At 38.8% G+C, this 13197-nt stretch overlaps 1 protein-coding gene across 3 annotated transcripts in view; it reads left to right on the top strand.

Annotated features, from left to right (window-relative positions):
• The window catches only part of LOC107693525 (rho GTPase-activating protein 32-like), a 115176-nt gene that overhangs the window by 61041 nt on the left and 40938 nt on the right, over positions 1-13197 (top strand). For all 3 annotated transcript variants that reach the window (XM_016492943.1, XM_016492942.1, XM_016492941.1), the window contains exons 4-5: positions 757-848; positions 980-1064. In XM_016492943.1, coding sequence (XP_016348429.1) covers positions 757-848; positions 980-1064 — 177 coding nt within the window. The remainder of the gene's footprint in view (positions 1-756; positions 849-979; positions 1065-13197) is intronic.

Below are 13197 nucleotides of genomic sequence, written 5' to 3'. Positions count from 1 at the left end.
AATGCCTGAACGAAGCAAACAGCAGGAGCTCTGAATGAGATGCAGATTCACTCTCTGACAGCAGGAGGCGCTTCTGGAACACCACATACGGCGTTTCCTTGGTTACCGCTGTAAACGAAGCAGCACTGCGCTGAAACTGCTGTAATATGAACTATACATTACATTACATTACATTTATGCATTTAGCAGACGCTTTTATCCAAAGTGACTTACTGTGCATTGAGGCTAAAAAATTGTTTTACCAGTATGACTATACATAACTATAGTATAACTATACAGAAGTCTTTGAGGAGACATGAAAAACAGCGCATACCGCAGGAACGGTATAACGGAAAATATTAGCGGTTTTGAAACAGTGAAATTTTCAAATCGCGGTATACCTTGAAACCGGTAATCGGCCCATGCCTATTGTAGACGATACATATTGCACATCCCTGCACACAATGAGTTTGTACCTCACAATTGCTAATTTATTTCTTATAATTGTGACATTTCTAAATGTATTCTCAGTAGGATTTTTATTTTTTTTAAGTCTTGTTTTTTCTCTATATATTTTCTCTATATATTGTAAGGTAAAACAAATACCTTGTACATCTTTTATACAGTACCTTTGTGTTGTTTTGTTTTTTGGCCCTGGTATGAACAGGCCATAATTATGCCGTTTGGCATGGATGGGCTGTTGGATTGTGTCCAGGGACATAAACTGTCATGTCTCAATCATGCATTTTAAAAGAAGCATGTGTATCTTTCTTTCAGGCACGGAGTGCAGAAATTCCAGAGCTGAGCTCTGAGCCTCTCATGCGCTCTTGCAGCAGCACCGCCAGCATGAAGGTGAAGAACGTCAAAAAGTAAGTGTCAAACATTCACACAGCCAAAGTCACTAAGGCTTATGCAGAATGCTGTTTGTCCATCACTCACTGACTAGCTCTCATGTTTATAATAGCTGAATATTGAACTCAGTGCCCTGTGATCTTTTCAGACTCTCATTCACCAAGGGCCATTTTCCAAAGTTAGCTGAATGTGCCCACTTCCACTATGAAAACGTTGACTTTGGGACAATGCAGGTAAGATCCTAAGCCCTTAATAACAGTGAACTTGCTTCAACTACAGAATGGATCTCAGTGACCGAACTTGAAAAGGACAGTGTTGAAAATAAGGCACATGGGAGATTAAATTCTGATGTGCATGCGTGTTTGTGCAATGAAATGTCAGGGGTGTGCAGATAACCCCAAAGTGCCACAGCTGGGAGAGGGACAGCAGCGCGTCTCTAATGCAAGGCTCCAGGGGATTGAAAAGTGAGGATCAACCAGATTTAATATCACTACAGCAGCAGTAGCACTCTTGCAGATGACTATTTGCCAACTACTTCACAATACAATACACATCGCAATACATATGTCACGATTCAATCGTGATGCATCACTGTATCATAATTGGATCTCAATTGAAACTGCGCCAAAAGCGTGACAAAAAATCTCAGTGTGACGTCGAGAGAGTGTGAATCTGCGGTATCAGTTTCAATCTCTTCACTTTTGTCCAGTATTGTGTCTCACACTGAGAAACACCAGTTTTAGAGTTTGCACTTTAGGTGACATGATCTCTAAATGTAGGAAATTATATTAATAAATACATGATATATATATATATGAAAACTGTGAGATTTATATAAAATAAAAAAATAAATGGGGAATTCATGACATGAGGCACTGTTTAATATACTTGTATTAAATTAAATATATATTAAATTTTAAAAGTATCATATATAAAATTAAACGAAACGAAAAGGTTGATTTTTTTTGGTTGGGTCTTGCTTTTTTTAATTCTCAATGCCTCTAGCATGACTCTATTGCATTCTATTACATTATGTTGAGCTCCATCTAGCTGCAAAAACATGTCTAAATCTAAAATGTATTAGCATTCAATTGTGATGAAAACAAATGATTATTCAACACTGAAAGAATGCACAGGGTAAAAATGAACTTGCAAGATATTTAATACGATACGCAAACTTTCTGCAAATACTTCTGTAAATTAGTTTTAAAAACCTATGTACATAAGTTTAATTTAAAGGGGGGTGGGGTTGTGAAGCATATGACTTGTTGTGAAATATGACTCGTGAAGCATATGACTTGTGTTCCCTGAGAAAAAGGGTGGGAACCACTAGGTTAGAGTAGTGTGACAGCTTAGGTCAGCGCTGTACATGGTGATTTTCGGTCTGAGACAGTAACAGAGCTCAACACTCTGGGAAGGATTAGAGGGCATTTACAGGACATGTTCTCTCTTTCAAAAACAGGTAGACAGGGCACAGATGGAACCAGAATAAGTATTTTTAACTTGACTACATCTAAAAACATGACTGTGCTAGACCTGAAGCAATGACGCATTTGTACATAATGCCCAGTGTACCTGATCCTATTTTCGACATTCATTCTTTTGAAGTGGGAAAGAAAATTTTACTTATCTGTATTTCAGACTAGGTGAGTAGGTTCGGCTTCTTCAGTGTCTTTTCAGAATTGCTGTTCCCTTTCACATATTTTACATTTCTCATTATAAACTGTATCAAGGCTCGGTGAAAGCCTAAAAGGATTGGTGGGAATGCTGAATAGCGCCTAGTTGTATAGGGACAGGAGGTGGGGTGGTGCGACAGTGTCGGAGATCTCTGTGCCTCTGTGTTTGGGATTAAGGGTATAATGGAGCGCTCACAGAATGAGAAAATAGATTGGCATGGTGTCGAGGGCCAGACAATTGGGAGGGAGTGAAGCTGTGGTTTCTTCAGGGGGCCTTCACACTGAATAGTAATCCTGCTTTGGAGGAATTGCCCTGGGAATGCCGAAATATGAGACAGTTTTTTCGCATTCAGATGCTGCAGCGTCGAAATTTCTGTATTACTGTTTATGGATTATTGTTGTTTTAACACTGTGTAAACCATCATATAGATACAGCAGGTTGTAGCCTGCGCTGGTGTCCAGTAGAGGGCGTCAGCTTCTTTCGTTTACCAGTTTGCAGACCATGTAACAGGATACCATGGCGACGATGAAGAACATCAATAATTCTCTTTACTCTGCAACATAATCATGGTTTATGCACAAAACACAACAAAATCTGGAGAAGTTCTGCAGCCCTGAATGAATGAGTCTGTGGTTGCACAACAACAGCTGGCATGGATACATCAGCTGTGTTTGCAGTGTTCCTACCAGAACCCTGCATGTCATCCTTCTGCTGGTGATTTATGGATGGTTGGTAATTACAGGCAGATCACTGACTGATACTCCCAAAAGAGCAGCAGAATGACTGGGTTTCTCTGCATTCAGAAACCGCTCCAGAGAAACACTGTTGTCCACGAGCCTTTTGTTGAATATGTTGCCATGAACTGATCAGTATCATATTGGTTATCAGGGAGTTTGTGTGTATATATGTATATGTAAATCTATATAGATAGGTAGGTAGATAGATAGTTAGATATTTGTTGATATATGTATTTTTTGATATTAGACATTTGTGCATGCTCATCATTTTCCAAATTTTTACATTTTGACAAGTTCACTTAATTAGGGATGCACAATATGCTCTATTGTACAAAGTTAAATTTTTTTGTTTGAATGTTTTTGAAGGAACTCTCTAATGCTCACCAAGGCTGCAATTATTTGATCATAAATACAGTGAATACAGTACAAATATAATTTATTCCTATGATGGCAAATCATTTTCTGCAGCCTGTATTTCAGCATTTTAACATTACTTCAATCTTCAGTGTCACTTGATCCCCCAGAAATCATTCTAATATGCTTATTTGCAGCTCTAGACATTTCTTCTTTTTAATTAATGTTGAAAACCGTTGTGCTGCTTAATATTTCTGTAGTTCAAAAAGAACAGAATTTTACTTTACTGTCACTTTTGATTCTTGTTAAATAAAGGTATTTAAAAAAAATTACTAACCTCAAACTTGCAAACAGTAGTGTATCTGTACAATTTATTTTCTTTTTGATTGATAACAGTTAATATCCAATATATATTTGTACATGCTAATTTCCACAAGATTTGCATTTGCCCTCATCTTAAGTGATCTACCGATTACATAGTCTTTAAGTTGATCTTTAAAGACACTTTTAAATGTAATCTTTAGCCAATCTCAAAATGAATATTCATTTTTATATTGTACATTATAATGTTGTGAGGCCTCAGTTCACTTGCATTTATATAGAAATAGTGAATAGAATTGTATTCTCAGTGCATTTTCTTAATAAATTTGTATCCTTGTTGAAGCTGTTGCCTATATTAAAGTGTGCCACTAAGGGAGGGCTTTATGCCCCCCACTGCTAAACATTTAGCAATAATCGCTACATTGCTCACGTGGCATTGACCCTTTTGTCTGTAGCATCACTCATTGATTTTATTACTGTTGCACTGCTGTACATTGTTATACGACATTGCTTTTAGCAAAACATGGTTTAGATTTTCCTAAATGCTTTATTTTTGTGCCTTGCACTGCTTATGTTGCTTGACATTAAACAGCTGTGGTTTAATACACCGGAGGTGACTTTGTATTTAACATCTTAATTGTTGTTGGATACGGTGGCCAATTGTCTGTTGGTTTATGCTCGCACACAATGGAGGGCCTGTCTTCTGGTTCCTTTCATTGCCGTTGCTCAGCCCTATACCGCAGTGTGTGGTAACTGGCACCGTCCACTCACCACAGCCAGTTGAAGACAAAAGCACTACTTAGATTCAATTACAGATATGACTTAAGTTCACCAGCCGCTGAAAATGCACAAGAATACCGCTCGGGACGACACGTGTATGTTGTACCAATGTTCTGAGACTGGTACCGGAGGAAATAGTTTCCATAGGCACCCCTCCCTGCTGGTGAATGTGTAAAGGCAAAGGCTGTGTTTTAGTGTGCCACTGTCCCTTCCCCCATTTTCTGCTCCAGGCTCATATAGCTACTCTGTATACTCTCTGGATATATGACCCTCGACCCAGAGCTTTCATTGGGTCGGTCCTGTGCCAGAGAATGTGCTCAATGCCCAGCATTCGCCGTGGTCCATCGTGCCTCTCTTTATAATGTATGCTTGGTTGTCTCATATCAGTTACACCTGCTGCATTTTTAGAATATTAAATAGTCTTGGTTAGACTCTAACCAAAAAGTTTTTCATATGCAGCATGGATATGGGAAGCCTATTAGCTGGAGTACATGACATATTTGTATACGTTCATTGGCTGATTTTTATCGTAGACTAATGCTCTCTTAAAGTTGTTCTATATACAAAAAAATAATAATAATAACATCTAATAACACTGGAAATTTACCATATTTCCAAATGAATATCGATTTTTCATTCTGTACATTATAATGTTGCAATGCCTTAATTCTCTTATACCTCTTTTTTAGTTTTTAGTATCAGTTGTTTGTTTTAATTTTATTTATTCATTCATTAATTCAAAATGGTAATATTAGCTAATGCCAGTTATCGGCCATAATATGCAAATTATTATTCCGTGAAATACATTATCGGCCCAGATTTTAATATTGTGCATCCCTACTTGGGGCTAAAATGATCCCCTGCTGAAAGAAATCTGGTCATACTAGCTAGTCAAGAAACCGTCTCAGGTTACGTATATAACCATGGTTCCCTGAGAAGGGAATGAGACACTGCATCCTCTAGTGGTCGCTTTGGAGAGGACTCAGTGCGAAGTTCTCTCGGAAGGGAACGTCTCCAGTTACATACGTAACCATGGTTCCCTGAGAAGGGAATGAGACACTGCGTCCTCCCCAAAGCGACCGCTAGAGGACGCAGTGCGCAGTTCCCTTGGAAGGGAACCAACTAAACTAGTTAACCTGTTAACCCGCACCTGGACGCCGGCTCACTGAACGCTCTTTGTTTGCACGTGTTAATGTTTACAAATAGATTAAATGAATAGGGGCATAATTTATCTTGACAAACTATATATCATTCTAAAGGTCTAAGCCTCAAGCATCGATGATAGATTGGTGTTTTTCAATGGAAAGCTTATAATGTATTTGCTAAATTTGTGTAAGCAATACACATCAAAACATGCATACTAAAAACGCAGTACGTACCAGATTCATCGTAATAACGAGTCACAAACGCATCCACTGCTGTAAATCCCGGTTTAGTTAGAAAGGTAAGGGTCCACTGAACAACATCCCATAGAGCACTTTTAGTCCAACGAAACAATAACGTTGTAATATGGATCGTTATTCCTTTGTTTACGTCACATTTCTTCAGGGAGAGTTATTGTTTGTATCCGTTATGGAGTACCTTACGCTCAAAAAACGGCATCTTGGTAGTAAAAAACAATGTGGTTTTAAAGCATACAGTGTCACAAACCGAATGAGACCATCCACAAAAAAAAAAGATATGCGGAATCTTGTTTATTTGAATTCTGGCGCTCTCTTGTGACGGCTCGTGATGCACGCTGTGACGCACCTGTCATCTGATGTAACCTGTAACCTGTAACTTAGCGATCGGCTTTTTACACAAATAATTATTTTTTTCCCTATTCAACATTTTTCATATATATATATATATATATGTGTGTGTGTTTTGTGGGGAATGTGGCTGTATCTGCATGATTACCATCTGTATGACCGCACATCAGCATGTGATTACTGACTGAATGACCTATCAGTGTGAATGCTGTCTATATGAACGGCCGTAAGAGTGTGACTATTGACTATATGGCCGGCCATCTGTATGATGCCATCTGACTGTATGACCAGCAATCAGTGTGAATGCTGTATGTCTGGCAATCAGAGTATGTACTTGACATACAAAGCTAATTGTTTTTTTCTCTCAATTTTTTGTTTTTATTACTCAAATTATTCTTATTGTATCTTTCTAGTGCTCAAATAAATCACTTATACTATGTCTAAGATTCAGTCTATTATTTTAAAATTGAAAAAGTATGCAGTGGTATGTATAATGACTAAAATGGTTTGTAGAACCCTTACATTTGTATGGTGGCCTCAAACAGGGGGTGGGGGGACTAGACATAGTCTCAGAAAAATGGCTGCAGGAATATCATTTGTCATGGTATCTTCTTCAAATTTGATATATAAACTCATGAGACATGTAACTTCCAACTCATTACTTTTCTGGATTGCTCAAAGACTGATTTCATGTATTTGTATATGAAATTTAAAAAAAAAACATTCAGTGTGGTACAATTTTTTTCAAGGCACTTCATTGTCTATAACTATTTATCTTTTTGAGCATTATCAACTCTGGATGATGGATAGTAAAGCCCAAAGTGTCTTCTTTCCAAAGATACATAAAATGGGTGTTTAGCATACTGTTGTCAGGAACTGTTACCATTTTAAGTTAGGTAGGTCATTGTCAGCTGTGAGTCCCAAAAGTGGGGGTGCAGGTTAATCAGGTTAACTAGCTCAACCAGGTACAGCTCTACCAGCTCTTAACTAAGTTAACCAAGATGGTTTAAGAAATCCACCTTGGCTGGTAGCCCATCTGATCAACAACCAAAACCTGCTAGGACCTGAAGACCAGTTTTTGACTAGCTAGAAGCTGCATTTTTCAGCAGAAGCACACTTTTTTTCCCATCTCATCAACTTAAATTTTATTACCGAGATATGATACATCAATCTTGTGTGCTTCTCAGTCCTATACTATTCTCAGCTCTGTCTCAGGCTGTTTGAATTACCTTCTACAGCCTGACTATTATTATTTACCCTCTGTATCTCTCTAGCAATCTATCTTCATATCTCTTAGTCATTTATATTGCCTGTGGAAAAAGTCAAATGATCTTACCCCTCAGCTGCTGCACATGACACATTTATTCCTGAGCTATTAGGCAGTCTGGAGCAGAGATGCAGCCTCTAACCCACAGGTCAGACAGGCCAGTATGGCTGCTGTCACTGTTCAGCCATCACATTGACATGAACGCTTGCTCGTGCCCTCGATGTAAATCTGAAGTGGAGTCACGTCTTGTTACAGCAAGTCCAGAGCACGACACTCTTTATCAAATCAGCTAGTTTAATAAAGAGTGGGTGGTAGTTGTGTTTGCAACTAAGGGCTCTTGAATGAACAGAATACTAAGCCACTTTCTCCTTCCCTTCCTTGCCCCTTTGTTCATTTCTCTTTCTCACACTCTCTCTGCTTGTTTTTCATTCCCACCACAGATCCATGAAACTTGGATTCTCTTCCTGCTTTGGACCGGTCAGCTGTTTATTTTTAGGGCAGTATTGATGTGTTGATCAGCACCATCTGGTGCTAATGGGCAAGTTATAGGAAATAGCGTCTGCTTTGTTAACATTGCTATCCAGATTTATGAGGCAAAGGAAATATTTTGTTTAATTCTGCCTCCTAGATGACTGAGTATCTATATTTTGTATTCCAGTATAAAACTAATCTGTTCCAGGAGTTCATTTCCACACATGAACACTCCATCAGTTTAGTTCTTTGTTGTTTAATGCACGGCTCTCTTTCCAATTCCTACGGTGGCTGATATTTGCAGCCGCTCTCTCACGAAATACTCTCTTGTGTTTTACTTCTTTCAGCAGGCATTTATGCATGTTGGCACATCTTAGCCTATCCTGTTTAATGGTAAATTGATTAGATGCCACATTGTGAGTGTTTACAAATTTTTGAATAGTGCCCTGTGAAATGAAATCCAAAGGCTATTCTGCCATTTTAAGTGAGAAACCAAATCTCAGGGAGCATATATGTTTGGTCTGAAAACACTAGGAACATCTGTACATCAATATATCGCTACACATGAGAAATTTACCAATCAGTCCTTCATTGCACACCATCTCTGTACTATAAGTTACCCAAATCGGTTATTTTCGAAGGAAAATTTATTGCGTTTTAAGTGCATCAAATTAAAGGCTGTAATAAATACACTACTGTGTTTTTGAAGTCCCTTATACTAACCAAGGCTACATTTATTAGATCAGAAATACAGTAAAAACAGTATAGTTGAAAGGTTGCTATTTTAAATAACCACTTTATATTAATGTTTTAACATGTCAGTTTCAGTAGCCATAACTCCAGTCTTCAATGTCACACGATTCTTCAGAAATCATTCTAAATGTTAATTTGGTGATCAAGTAACATTTCTTATTAGAAATGTTGATAACAGTTGTGCGGCTTAATACTTTGGTCGGAACAGTGATGCGTTTTTTTCAGGGTTCTTTGGTGAATAGAAAGCTCAAATGATCAATATTTGTTTGAAGTGAGGTGAACGTAAGGAGCGAGTTAAACAGTTTGAAGTGAAGTGAACAGATATTCCTTGCTTAGTGTGTAGGGAGCAGTAAACACTGAATAAAGACCTTGTGAAGCTAAAAGCAGTTTGTGACATTTAATATTTGGCAAGCACTTGGTTATGAGATCTTGCATTAAAAAATACTACTTTTAATGCAAGCTGTGCTTTTTATTCATATTTTTGCCTTTTTTGCAGAACAGTCGCCAAGTCAGCATTTTGGATGCATAAATCCTGAAGAGTCGCACACACCCGAGGCATGACGTCCCATGTGGTCTGCCCGCATCTCATACCACAGTGTGCATATATATCCATCGATGTGTGCATGTGTGGCCACATAAATCATGTCAGTCAGTTGACCCACGTATGCTTGTTAATGACAAAATGTCTCAGCTGGTATTGTGGGGTAGAGATATCAAGAGGAAATGGCTTGTGAAATAGACCTTGGAGGAGGGGAACTTGACTGCCCTGCCAATCTCCCTCTAGCCCCGCCCTGCCCCATGCCCTCTGCGAATAAACAATGGTGATTCAGGAGTCAAACTGCTCTCACAAATGACAGCAATCTCAGAAGAGGGCAATTTACTGAAGAATTTCTCTGTAGAGCATCAGACTACCCCATTCACTCCCTGCAGTCTCTCTACCTGCATTTCAGCATTGCTGGAGCAGCTTGTTTATTAGCTTCATGCAATCTTTTCCTCTTTGTGGAAACGCTGGCCATGCAGGCTGCATACAAATGCAATACATGTTAGGCTAAGCCTCACGCTGCTGTACCTGTGTCCCACGATGTGCTGTTCTGACAGCTTCTGCTCTTGTATAGCTGTGGACCTCATTTACAGAAACCATGCTGTAAGACCTCTTTGAGATGTTTACTAGCTGCTGAGTTGGCTTTGTTATCGATCTGTGCAGTACAATGCGTTTTTGGTGTGCAGGCACCTTTTTATGTCTGATGGCTGAGCTGACAAACTAGCTTAAATCATTAATGGTGCAGGACTGTTCTGGAAGGACTCTGAGGCTTTTTAGTATGCATTAATTTCTTTCCCGGTGTTCTTTAGAAAAAATGCCTTTATTTGATACTTCTCTTGTAAGTAACACTTGTATGTTTCAAAGGTTAGTGGGATGTTGTTCAATTTAGGAATGTGCAAAACACATAAGCGTTCACTGAACCCCATCCAATACCTTAAATGGGATGAATTTAAAGACTCTGAAGGTTTTATTGGTTTTATTGAAAGTGTTTAGCAGCGTCGGTGCCGATAGCCTTGTGGGCAGCATGCCAACATACAGCGCCGTTGCACTACGGGCGTCCCGAGTTCGAATCCTGACTCAAGGACCTTTCCCGATCCCGCCCCCCATCTCTCTCCCACTTCGCTTTCTGTCAGTTTTGATCTGTCCTATCGTAATAAAGGTGAACATGCCAAAAATAAATCTTTAAAAAAAAATTCAATAAATAAAAAATTTATTTTAGCAAATGTTTATTAGCAATAGCGCAGCACATTAATTAAAACTTCAATGCTAAAACTATCAAAACCTGAATACTACAATTCAAAAGTTTACTGTCAGAAAGATTTCCACTAGAAAGAAAGACAGTTTCCACTAAAAATATTAAGCAGTAAAAAATGTGATATGAAATATGATTCTTAAAGACACATCAGCATATTAGAATGATTTCTGAAGAGTCATGTGACACTAAGGACTGGAGTAATGACTGCTGAAAATTCAGCTTTACAATGACAGGTCATCCAACAACTGACTCGATGAGGTTTGACTAGATTTTCAATGAGAATTCATGTTTGATAGTAATTTTATAAGGAGATTTATATTTCTTGTTTGTTACCCTCTTCCATGTGCTTGAATCTTATTCATTTCAATTTCCTGTCCACTTTAAATCCTGTCAGAGCTACCTTGCGCAGTTATGTCATCCTCTGCTGTATCTGGGTTCCTCCTCTGCAATGAAACAATGGAGCACTCCACTATTGCCCTGTGGGCACATGCACTCAGAAACACAACCACTCTGTAGCCCGTTAAAAATACCACTCATTCCACCCCCCTGGGTTGGAGAGCGTGTGGGAAGACCACTTTATACTCACAGACCTGCTCTCTTACCTCCACAGTCCCTCCTTGTCCGCAGCAAAGAGATTTTTTCAGCATGCTAATGTTTCGTTTGTATCATCACCCTAGAATGGTTCCCTTACCATTCTCACAAGACATGTTCACCTCAGTCACCTCCCTTTTCCTTGAGTGTCCTCTCAATGTGTGATTTGCGGAATCATGTAAAGGATTTGCCCTGGCAATGCTGTCATGATGCCCAACCTCTCTTCTGGCAAATCTGTATGAACTAGGTCACTATTGGATTATAATTTTATAATGTGTGTATAGCTGTTCAAAGAGAGTCTTATTTTAATGTATCTAGTGGATGATGAAGTGTCCTGCTCCATAGTTCATGTTGCCCATATATTCCAATTCAACAAATACATTGGCAAAATTACTACAACATAATATTATGCATAATAACAGCAGGCAATTTTGAGGTCCAATACGAATTGTCTTGAAATTTGCTGGTAAATTTGTAACAAAAGTGGTCTTTGATGTTGACTGATGACAATGTAAAGGGGATAAATTTAAAGATGTTATCTTTGTAATCCTGAAAATATATGTCACACTTTCTTTTATGGTCCAATTCTCGCCATTAACAAACCATTAACTACGACTTTTGCCTCAAACTCCTGATTTGCTGATTATTAATAGTTAGAAAGGTAGTTGTTAAGTTTAGGCATTGGGTAGGATTAGGGATGTAGAATATGGTCGTGCAGAATATGTGCTTTATAAGTATTAATGATACAACAGCCAATATGTTAATATTAGGCATGCTAATAAGCAACTAGTTAATAGTGAGAATTGGTCCTTATACTTAAGTAGGGGTGCTCTGATTGATCAGCTACTGATCACTATCGGCCGATAATCACGATCACTATCGGCCGATAATCACGTTGGGATGATTGATCGGCGGTCTCTAAAAAGGCTGATCTCAAAAAAACTATCTCAAGCTGATGACGCTGCCGTGAGAGGTTTGGCACTACATGCAGCGGCACCATCTCAGTCTCTGTCCGGCGCGGGTGAAATAATTATAATACTGAAGGTGAGGTACTCGCCTTCATATTTCTTCATTAAATAACTTCTAAAGTAATTTGAAAACCTTGTGTGAGATGTAATTTCACAAACAGCGTGAGTGAATCACCGCGCGCGCTCTCTCTCAAAATACGCAAATGTCTTCAAATCACCACATCGCGTCTGTCTATAAGCGAGCTGCACAGTTGACACATGAATTGTCACTTGCACAATTGAGGCAGTGTCGCATTGTCACTAAAGTTTATAAATTGCATTACTCGAGGAAGTGTCACATCATTACTAAAGTTTATAAATTGCATTACTTTTTAATTCTTGCCAGTGTAACCATTCAGCGCTCGCACGCTCTTCTAGAGATCATCCGCTCACGCACACTCGCAGCACACACGCATAATGCCAGGTTCACATTGCTCCGTTTGCAGTGCGAATGTGGTGCATAATCTAATCTCTAACTGTCATACCATATTAAGAAATTCTTTTAACCCAAAAAGCAAATTATGCTCCCTTCGAACTGGTTATCTTTATAATACAAATCTTGTGTAATCCCAGGCTATCTGGAAGAAGCACATTTAAAACTGGAATATAATTTAATTTCATTCACATGTTTCATAAACACAATCATTTCTGGATTACAATCCGCCATCAAAATGATACATTTAATTATTCCGGCTGCTGTGAGAAAAGGCTATAAACGATCCGTCAGCTGCAGGATCCTCACATGCGATAGCCTAGCAGCCGGACAACTTCTTTATGTTTACAGACGTGACGTAATGACGCAGCAGCGCGCTCGAATTTCCCGTGAAAACCTACCCGTACCACTCGAACTAGAAAACATTA

The sequence above is a fragment of the Sinocyclocheilus anshuiensis genome, unplaced genomic scaffold (assembly GCF_001515605.1).
Source record: "Sinocyclocheilus anshuiensis isolate Anshui unplaced genomic scaffold, SAMN03320099.WGS_v1.1 scaffold1208, whole genome shotgun sequence".
NCBI lineage: Eukaryota > Metazoa > Chordata > Actinopteri > Cypriniformes > Cyprinidae > Sinocyclocheilus > Sinocyclocheilus anshuiensis.
This window is presented reverse-complemented; position numbering and strand designations above follow the sequence as displayed.